The 10,000-nt window shown below is 42.3% G+C and overlaps 2 protein-coding genes across 3 annotated transcripts in view; both read left to right on the plus strand.

Moving 5' to 3' along the window:
* snrnp25 (small nuclear ribonucleoprotein 25) overlaps positions 1 to 5,712 on the plus strand; it is a 5,901-nt gene extending 189 nt beyond the window's left edge. Inside the window, exons 1-6 of the mRNA XM_060897542.1 lie at positions 1 to 142; positions 949 to 1,039; positions 1,789 to 1,894; positions 1,991 to 2,065; positions 4,994 to 5,059; positions 5,345 to 5,712. The exon at positions 1 to 142 is cut by the window's left edge and continues 189 nt beyond it. Coding sequence (XP_060753525.1) covers positions 1 to 142; positions 949 to 1,039; positions 1,789 to 1,894; positions 1,991 to 2,065; positions 4,994 to 5,051 — 472 coding nt within the window. The 3' untranslated portion in view covers positions 5,052 to 5,059; positions 5,345 to 5,712. The remainder of the gene's footprint in view (positions 143 to 948; positions 1,040 to 1,788; positions 1,895 to 1,990; positions 2,066 to 4,993; positions 5,060 to 5,344) is intronic.
* LOC132864223 (uncharacterized) overlaps positions 5,531 to 10,000 on the plus strand; it is a 9,328-nt gene continuing 4,858 nt past the window's right edge. Inside the window, exons 1-4 of one of the 2 annotated variants that reach the window (XM_060897540.1) lie at positions 5,531 to 5,636; positions 5,772 to 6,090; positions 6,900 to 7,022; positions 7,124 to 7,204. In XM_060897540.1, the coding sequence (XP_060753523.1) occupies positions 5,943 to 6,090; positions 6,900 to 7,022; positions 7,124 to 7,204 (352 nt within the window). In that variant the 5' untranslated portion in view covers positions 5,531 to 5,636; positions 5,772 to 5,942. Of the gene's footprint in view, positions 5,637 to 5,771; positions 6,091 to 6,899; positions 7,023 to 7,123; positions 7,205 to 10,000 lie in introns of those variants that run through there. The other variant, XM_060897541.1, reaches the window with a different exon arrangement.

Consider the following 10,000-nt stretch of genomic DNA (forward strand, 5'->3'; position numbering starts at 1 on the left):
TTTAAAACAAGAAGAACAGCAAGAGGAAGAGGAGGAAGAGGAGGATGAGGAGGCACTGCCTCACTCTGAGGTTTTGGATATTTTTGAAGAAGGTTTGGCTCTGATAGTACAAGACCCTTTATTATGTGATCTACCGATTCAGGTTTGTGAACAAGAAAGTGTCTCTTAATATAAACAATAACAATGAAATGAATATGAATTAATATTCATTTACTCTCTCTCTCTCTCTCTCTCTCTCTCTCTCTCTCTCTCTCTCTCTCTCTCTCTCTCTCTCTGTCTCTATCTCACTGTCTGTCTCTCTCTCTCTCTCTGTCTCTGTCTCACTGTCTGTCTCTCTCTCTCTCTGTCTCTCTCTCTCTCTGTCTCTGTCTCACTGTCTGTCTCTCTCTCTCTCTCTCTCTCTCTCTCTCTGTCTCTGTCTCTGTCTCACTGTCTGTCTGTCTGTCTCTCTCTCTCTCTCTCTCTCTCTCTCTCTCTCTCTCTCTCTCTCTCTCTCTCTCTCTGTCTCTCTCTCTCTCTGTCTCTGTCTCACTGTCTGTCTCTCTCTCTGTCTCTCTCTCTCTCTCTCTCTCTCTCTCTCTCTCTCTGTCTCTGTCTCACTGTCTGTCTCTCTCTCTCTCTCTCTCTCTCTCTCTCTCTCTCTCTCTCTCTCTCTCTGTCTCTGTCTCACTGTCTGTCTCTCTCTCTCTCTCTCTCTCTCTCTCTCTCTCTCTCTCTCTCTCTCTCCCCCTCTCTGTCTCTCTCTCTCTCTCTGTCTCTCTCTCTCTGTCTCTGTCTCACTGTCTGTCTCTCTCTCTCTCTCTCTCTCTCTCCCTCTGTCCCTCACTTTCTCTCCCTCTGTCCCTCTCTCTCTCTCTTCCATCCCTCTCTCTCTCTCTCTCTCTCTCTCTCTCTCTCTCTCTCTCTCTCTCTCTCTCTCTCTCTCTCTCTCTCTCTCTCTCTCTCAAGGTCACATTGGAGGAGGTGAATTCTCAGGTAGCTCTGGAGTATGGCCAGGCCATGACTGTGCGTGTATGTAAAGCTGATGGAGAGATCATGCGTAAGTTTTCTTCTTCTAGTATACATACTGTATGTGTACATGACAATGTCCCTGTACACAAAGCACAGAGCTCCATGAAGACACGGTGTGTGAAGGTTGGAGTAGAAGATCTGGAGTGTCCTGCACTGAGCCCTGACTCTGACTCAACCCCACTGAACATCGACTGAACACCAGACCTCCTCACTCTTACACCATCAGTGCCTGATCTCACTAATGCTCTTGTAGCTGAATCACAAACACAAATCCAAGTGAAGAAGCTTTTATTGTTATTACAACCATATAGAGCTGTTACAGTACACAGTGACATGTTTCTCCAGGATCGTTTTGTTACATAAAACAAAGACGGAGCTAAAAGGACTCAGTAAGTTACATAAGTCCTAGATACATAAAGTGCATCTGTGCAACCTGGTGCAAACAGTGCAGGACGAGACAAAAAGACAGAAAGACAGTGCAGGACATCCGGAGTGGCCGCTGCGAGCTACCTAGTTTATAATGTATCATAAGAGGTTCTTCAGTATTTATAGAACAAATCCATAACTCTAAAGATTACTGGGATTATTTCAGCACCATCATCATGGCATTTGTTTGAACTTCAGTTTTGGTCAGTTAACACCAGTTCTGGATTCTAGTCAACCCCAGCATGGAGGCTTGGACGTCTCATGATTCCTGCATTAAAAACATATCGTGTCTTGTTTTTTTCCAACCTGGTGTGTTTTTGTTTTTCCTAAGTGGATTAATCTTTTGTACAGCGATCGTGGTGGTGCAGTCTGCTACTGTGCTGGATCTGAAGAAGGCAATTCGACGTTACTTTGAACTGAAGCAGCAGCGTGAGGGAGGCATCAAGCACATCAGCTGGTAAGTGTCTCATGTCCTAAGGGCAGCTAATTATATTTCTCTTTAAATAACTTGCAGCTTTTGGGACTATAATGACCGGCTGCAATCTGCTTTCAGGAGGTACGTGTGGCGAACCTTTCACTTGGTCTTTAACGGAGAAAGGTTGGAGGAAGACAGAAAGAAACTGAAAGAGTAAGTGCTTTTATATTCATGTTTCATGTTACAATCTCCAAGTACGAATCATCCATCTGGTGCACTTCTGTACAGTCACTCAGCATTGATGTGGGTGGATGGATGAATGGATGAATATTATTGATGGATGGGTGGATGTGATGGATAGATGCATATAACAGATTTGATAAATACGATGGATGGATATAGTAGATAGATGAATCAGTATGATGGATGATAGATGGATATGATAATTGAATGGGTGAGGTGTCTGTGGTCGTCCACAGTGCTGTTGGCTTTGCGGATGCAGCGTGTGGTGTAAATGTCCATGATAGAGGGAAGAGAGACTCCAATGATCTTCTCAGATGTCCTCACTATCTGCTGCAGGGTCTTGCGATCCGAGATGGTGCAGTTCCCGAACCAGACAGTGATGCAGCTGCTCAGAATGCTCTCAATGATATCTCTGTAGAACATGGTCAGGATGGGGGGAGGGAGATGTGCCTTTCTCAGCCTTGGTAAGAAGTAGAGACGCTGCTGTGCTTTCTTGGTGATGGAGCTGGTGTTGAGTGACCAGGTGAAGTTCTCTGGACAATCTCCACAGAAGACCTGTCATAGTTCAGAGGAGAGTGGTTGCTCTGTGCTCTCCTGAAGTCAACAACCATCTCTTAAGTTTTATCAACATTCAGAGACAGGTTGTTGGCTCTACACCAGGTAGTTAGATGTTGCACCTCTTCCCTGTATGCTGACTCATCGTTCTTGCTGATGAGACCCACCACGGTCGTGTCATTGGTGAACATGATGATATGGTTTGATCTGTGCATTGCTGCACAGTCATGAGTCAGCAGAGTGAACAGCAGTGGGCTGAGCACACAGCCCTGAGGGGCTCCGGTGTTCAGTGTGGTGGTGCTGGAGATGCTGTTTCTGATCCGGACTGACTGAGGTCTCCCAGTCAGGAAGTCCAGGATCCAGTTGCAGAGGGAGGTGTTCAGTCCCAGCAGGCTCAGCCTCGCAATCAGGTGCTGAGGGAAACTGAGTTCTATGAACAGCATTCTCACGTGTGTCTTTATTGTCCGTGTGGGTGAGGGCCAGGTTCATGTCAATGGCAGTCTGTGGGACGGTTTGCAAAATGCAGGGGGTCCAGTGAGCGTGGTAGCTTGGTCTTGATGTGCTTTATGATGAGCCTCTCAAAGCACTTCATCACGATGGGTGTGAGTGAGAGGGAACGATAATCACTGGGACAGGACACTGTCTCACTGTCTATGGCGTGGGGATGATTGTGATTGTCTTGAGGCACTAAGAAACAACAGCAATGCTCAGGGAAATGTTGACGTCTTTGAAGACATCCGCTAGATTCCCTGAGCATTCTGCCAGAAATGTTGTCTGGTCCAGCAGACTACCATGAGTTACCTCTGTATAGAGTTCTCCTGTAGTTCGTGATCGCCTGCATGTCCTGCCACAGATGCCGGTTGTCTCTGCTGTCCAGGAAGTGGCTGTGGATTCTCTGGGCGTGTGCACTTTCTGCCTCTCTGATGGCTAGGGGCAATTTGGCCTTTGCTGTTCTTAAGGCCATCTTGTCCCACATGCACATTTGCAGTCACCCACAGCTTCTGGATGGAACTTGTGGTGATGATCTTGGAGACCATCTTGGTCTTGAAGCCCCTCTCATCTACATGCTGATATAATTTAGGGAGAACTGATTTGAGATAATGGGGGCACGGTGGCTTAGTGGTTAGCACGTTTGCCTCACACCTCCAGGGTTGGGGGTTCGATTCCCGCCTCCGCCTTGTGTGTGTGGAGTTTGCATGTTCACCCCGTGCCTCGGGGGTTTCCTCCGGGTACTCCGGTTTCCTCCCCCGGTCCAAAGACATGCATGGTAGGTTGATTGGCATCTCTGGAAAATTGTCCATAGTGTGTGTGTGTGAGTGAATGAGTGTGTGTGTGTGTGTGCCCTGTGATGGGTTGGCACTCCGTCCAGGGTTTATCCTGCCTTGATGCCCGATGACGCCTGAGATAGACACAGGCTCCCCGTGACCCGAGGTAGTTCGGATAAGCGGTAGAAGATGAATGAGTCAGTGAGTGAGACTTGATTTGAGATTTGCTTGATTTAAATCTCCGCATTTAAGAAACAGTCCGTCGGGGTGAGCATGCTGCAGATCGCTTAAAACCCTATAGAGTTCACATAACATTGGATGTAGAGATATAATAGATACATAGATATGATAAATATGATGGAGGGATATATGGATAGATGGATTTAATGGATTGTAGTAGTAGATAGATGTATATAATGATTATATGGATGTAATGCTAGATACAGTAAAGTATTTGCCCCTTCCTGATTTTTTATTTTTTTTGCATGTTTGTCACACTTTAATGTTTCAGGTCATCAAATAAATGTAAATATTAGTTAAAGATATGTATCCACTGTATAACGTGTATATATATATATATATATATATATATATATATATATATATATATATATATATATATATATATATATATGACTTGCTCCTGTTGCGTGTTTACACACTGCTCTTTCCTTTCAATCTGATTTGTAGGTGTTAATATCTGATTAACAAAAGCCTTGCTGAAGTCTAGATCAGGCATCAGAGACTCCTCCATGGCAGCTGTTAGACGTAATCAGTACCTGTGATGAAGCTAAATGAAGTGTAGCTTGTGTTGAAGTGTTCAGGTCAGATGTGTGCAGTAGGATGTGTTTATTTCTCGAAGCTTCATGTGAACACCAGCGCCCTCTAGTGGTCATCAGAAATGCACTTTTTAATGAATAAGAGAGTTTTATTGTAGCCTAAAAAAGACTCATAGAACTAACACGTGTTCAGTTCCCTGCTTTGCGTGTGTGTGTGTTTGTGTTTGCGTGTTTGTTTGTTTTAATATCACACAAGACACTGATTTATCATATCAGTGACTTTCTGTCTCTGTCCTCAGCTACGGAATCAGGAACAGAGACGAAGTGACTTTCATGAAGAAACTGAGGAGGAAATGATCACGCTGGTGAGTTTGTTCACGATCATGAGAGCTCATGTGTCTGTTCTTCACTCAGTTAGTGTTTATTTTACTTCAGTATTCAAAGCGTGTGCAGTGAGAGAGACAGAGAAAGACAGCTTCTGTTATGCTAAATTTGCATGAATTTATAAATAAAATAAAGAGCTTCATGATAAAATCACAACTGTAGTATTATCTCCACTTGTTCTGTGAGCTTAAGCGATTTAAAGGCACTTTTTTTTTTTGTACTTTTCCACTGATTTTTTTTTTTTCCTTTTTTCACTTCTTTTCTAGTTTTAGATTCTGCAGCCGATGCGAAAGCTTCTCCTTATCTAGGAGTTCACACACTGGCATTTGACCACATCTTTTAAATATTAGGAGCTTGTTCCTGGTGCCGTGGTATAAAATTTCCCAGTGGAACACTTCCTCACCCCCTGCTCTGCTCCGACACGGCCGCCTTCCATCACGAGCTGCATTTAAAGCAGAATTACATTTCAAACACATTTCTGTTTTCTTTTTGGACTGTTAAATGTGAAGCTTTTCAGGATCCGTCGAATCATTTTAAAGCACTTTTGCAGCCTCTGAGGTTGAGATGTATATTTTTATGTACATAGTTGTTTTTTTTTTATTGCATGTATATTAAACTATCTTGTTTGGGTGTATTTTTCTTCCTGTTTATTTCCTCTCTTTTTATAAAATCACACATTCGTTTTGGCTGCAGTTCAGCTCGGGTCAGGATCATCGATGGGTTCGGTTTAAAGTTTTTGGTTAAGATGGCAGCCGGAGCACGATGCTGCGTATACACCCCACATTACATTTGGTAAGCGTGAGAAAGAGAGACAGAGCCGAGGAGAGGGAGTAGATCTGTATTCTCCGTACCGTGGTGTACAGCATGGCACTAGTGGACAAACAAAAGGAGCTGGAGAAGATCTCGTTAGAGCTGCAGAAAATGACCATCCACAGAGATCAGCTCATCCACAGACTGCACTTACTGGACATGCTGAAGGAGTTCAGACAGAAGGCTGGATACACTGCGGAAGGTCAGGACTCATCATTCTCTTATTTTAATCATCGTCATTCTTTCATATACTTTCTAAGTTAATTCTAGTTTTTATTATTATTTTATTTAAATTCTCTGCTTAGTGTATATATTTTTATTTTTTATTTTATTCTCTTTTTAATTCCTTTTTATGAAGTTTTTCACTACATGCGCTGTGTGTGGTTGTGTAAGGGACATAATTATGGAATAATAATAATAATAATGTTTTTAATATTTTTTCTTCCCTTTTCCTCCTGTAAATTCAAGTTTTATTGCAATTTTTTCAAATTCTATTCTTAGTATATATTTTATTTCTTTATTTTATTGCTTTTAATTGATCTTTTTTTTTGGTCTTATTTATGAAGTTTTCACTATGTGCACTGTGTGTGGGACAAATAAAAATGTAATATAATAGTAATAATAATAATAATAATAATAATAATAATAATTAATAATAAGAACAATAATAATTATTATTGTTATTATTATTAATTATAATAATAATAATAATAATACTAATAATAATAATTAATAATAATAACAATAATAATAATTATTGTTACTATTATTATTATTTTCTATCTTTCTTCCCTTTTACTCCTGTAGAGTAAAAAGAATTAATTGTAATATTATTAAAATTCTGTTCTTAGTATATATTTTTATTCTTTTTTTTATTCTAAGAGTAAATGTTTTTCACTACATGTGCTGTGTGCGGTTGTGTGTGCTGATGATACGTTTGACTGAAATCTAGGTGCAAACCGAAGTAGTTTTTGTCTTAGTTTGACAGAAATACTATATTTTTGCTCGCAGTAGCCGAACCTGACGAGGGAGACGAGTACACAAAAATCGAGCAGGAACTCAAGCAAATTTCTGAAAGGAAATTAGAACTGCAGGCTTTACAAGAGGAGCTGGAAGGAGGCGCATCACATAAAGGTCGAAGATACATGCTTGTTGTTTTGTTCTATACTTGACACCTTGCACTACCGAATTCACCTCTAATTTCTTTTTATTTGTCTTTTTATGTGGTTTTCTAGCTTTCACTGTTAGTGAAACACCCAAACAAGACCCTTGCAGTAATGAGATATTTACTGTGGAGATGCCGCCGTCTTATCCAGGTCAGAACGCTGGTTTATTAAAGCCACATACTTTCATTCGGTGTTCGTTCTCATACAGCTGTCATTTGTTTTGATGGAACTAAAGGAAGCCTTGGATCATGTTATCTGAAGCTCAGCACGGCTCGTGTTCATTTGTGTTTTACTGCTGGATGAAGCGCAGCAGGACGCTTTAATAAAATGAATCCTCCATCTTGTTTTAGTATTTTAATTACATTTCAATAACCAGGATGTAGTTGTAAAGGACCCTCCTACCTGAGCTCATTAGAAATCCCATTAATATGGACTCCTCTCTTCTGTTCTGTGAAGTCTTTTCACTAGATGTTGTAGTGTCTGTGTGGATTTGTGTTCATTCAGCTACAAGAGCATTAGTGAGATCAGACACTGATGGTGTAAGAGTGAGGAGGTCTGGGGTTCAGTCAGTGTTCAGTGGGGTTGAGTCAGAGTCGCAATCCTTTGAGCCCAGACTTGTCGTGTGATTAGCGAGGTTGGGTTAGATTAACAAACACGGTGCCCTACAAAAACTATTGGCGCTGTGTGTGTGTATGAGAGTCTGTGTGTGTATGAGAGTCTGTGTGTGTATGAGAGTCTGTGTGTGTGTGTATGAGAGTCTGTGTGTGTGTGTGTGTGTGTGTATGAGAGTCTGTGTGTGCGTGTGTTTGTGTGTGTATGAGAGTCTGTTTGTGTGTGTATGAGAGTCTGTGTGTGTGTATGAGAGTCTGTGTGTGTGTATGAGAGTCTGTGTGTGTGTGTGTGTGTGTATGAGAGTCTGTGTGTGTGTATGAGAGTCTGTGTGTGTGTATGAGAGTCTGTGTGTGTGTATGAGAGTGTGTGTGTGTATGAGAGTGTGTGTGTGTATGAGAGTGTGTGTGTGTATGAGAGTGTGTGTGTGTATGAGAGTGTGTGTGTGTATGAGAGTGTGTGTGTATGAGAGTGTGTGTGTGTATGAGAGTGTGTGTGTATGAGAGTGTGTGTGTATGAGTGTGTGTGTGTGTATGAGAGTGTGTGTGTATGAGAGTGAGTGTGTGTGTGTGTATGAGAGTCTGTGTATGTGTATGAGAGTCTGTGTGTGTGTATGAGAGTCTGTGTGTGTGTATGAGAGTCTGTGTGTGTGTATGAGAGTCTGTGTGTGCGTGTGTTTGTGTGTGTATGAGAGTCTGTGTGTGTGTGTGTGTGTATGAGAGTCTGTGTGTGTGTGTATGAGAGTCTGTGTGTGAGTGTGTGTATGAGAGTCTGTGTGTGTGTATGATAGTCTGTGCGTGTATATGAGAGTCTGTGTGCGTGTGTATGAGAGTCTGTGTGTGTATGAGAGTGGTGTGTGAGTGTGGTGTGTGTAGAGTTGTTGTTGTGTGTGTGATGTGTATAAAGTCTGTGTGTGTTGTATGAGATGTCTGTGTGTGTGTATGAGAGTCTGTGTGCGTGTGTTGTATGAGGTTGTGGTGTGTATGAGAGTCTGTGTGTGTGTGTGAGTCTGTGTGTGTGTGTATGAGAGTCTGTGTGTGTGTGTATGAGAGTCTGTGTGTGTGTGTATGAGAGTCTGTGTGTGTGTGTATGAGAGTGTGTGTGTGTATGAGAGTGTGTGTGTGTATGAGAGTGTGTGTGTGTGTGTATGAGAGTGTGTGTGTGTGTGTATGAGAGTGTGGTGTGTAGAAGTGTGTGTGTGTGTATGAGAGTTGTGTGTGTGTATGAGAGTTGTGTGTGTGTGTATGAGAGTGGTGTGGATGTGTATAGATGTGTGTGTGTTGTTGTATGAGAGTAGTGTGTGTTGTGTATGAGAGTGTGTGTGTGTGTGGTGTTGTATGATCTGTGTGTGTGTGTATGAGAGTCTGTGTGTGTGTATAGATTGAGTGTGTTGAGTTGTGTGTGTGTATGAGAGTTGTGTGTGTATGAGAGTTGTGTGTGTATGAAGTTGTATGGTGTGTGTGTATGAGTTGTGTGTGTGTGATGAGGTGGTGTGTGTTATGAGAGTGTCTGTTTGTGTGTGTATGAGAGTCTGTGTGTGTGTGTATGAGTCGTGGTGTTGTGTGTGTATGAGAGTCTGTGTGTGTGTGTATGAGAGTTGTGTGTGTATGAGAGTGTGTGTGTGTATGAAGTGTGTGTGTGTATGAGAGTCTGTGTGTGTGTTAGAGTGTGTGTGTGTATGAGAGTCGTGTTGGTGTGTATGAGAGTCTGTGTGTGTGTATGAGAGTGGGTGTGAGTTGTGTGTGTGTATGAGAGTCTGTGTGTGTGTATGAGAGTTGTGTGTGTGTGTATGAGAGTTGTGTGTGTTGAGAGTGTGTGTGTATGTTGTGTATGAGAGTGTGTGTGGTGTATGAGAGTCTGTGTGGTGTATGAAGTGTGTTGTGTATGAGTGTGTGTGTGGTGTTGGGTGTAGTGTGTGTGTATGAGAGTGTGTGTGTGTGTATGAGAGTGTGTGTGTGTGTATGAGAGTGTGTGTTGTTGTATGAGAGTGTGGTGTGTGTGTGTAGAGTCTGTGTGTGTAGAGTGTGGGTATGAGAGTGTTGTGTGGATGAGTGTGTTGTGGTGGGGGTATGATGAAGTTGTGTGTGGTTGGTGGTTAATGAGAGTGTGTGTGTGTGTGTATGAGTGTGTGTGTGTGTGTGTGTGTGTGTATGAGAGTCTGTGTGTGTGTATGAGAGTCTGTGTGTGTGTATGAGAGTCTGTGTGTGTGTGTGTATGAGAGTCTGTGTGTGTGTGTATGAGAGTGTGTGTGTGTGTATGAGAGTGTGTGTGTGTGTGTATGAGAGTGTGTGTGTGTGTGTATGAGAGTGTGTGTGTGTGTATGAGAGTGTGTGTGTG

The sequence above is a fragment of the Tachysurus vachellii genome, chromosome 21 (assembly GCF_030014155.1).
Source record: "Tachysurus vachellii isolate PV-2020 chromosome 21, HZAU_Pvac_v1, whole genome shotgun sequence".
NCBI classification, from domain to species: Eukaryota; Metazoa; Chordata; class Actinopteri; order Siluriformes; family Bagridae; genus Tachysurus; species Tachysurus vachellii.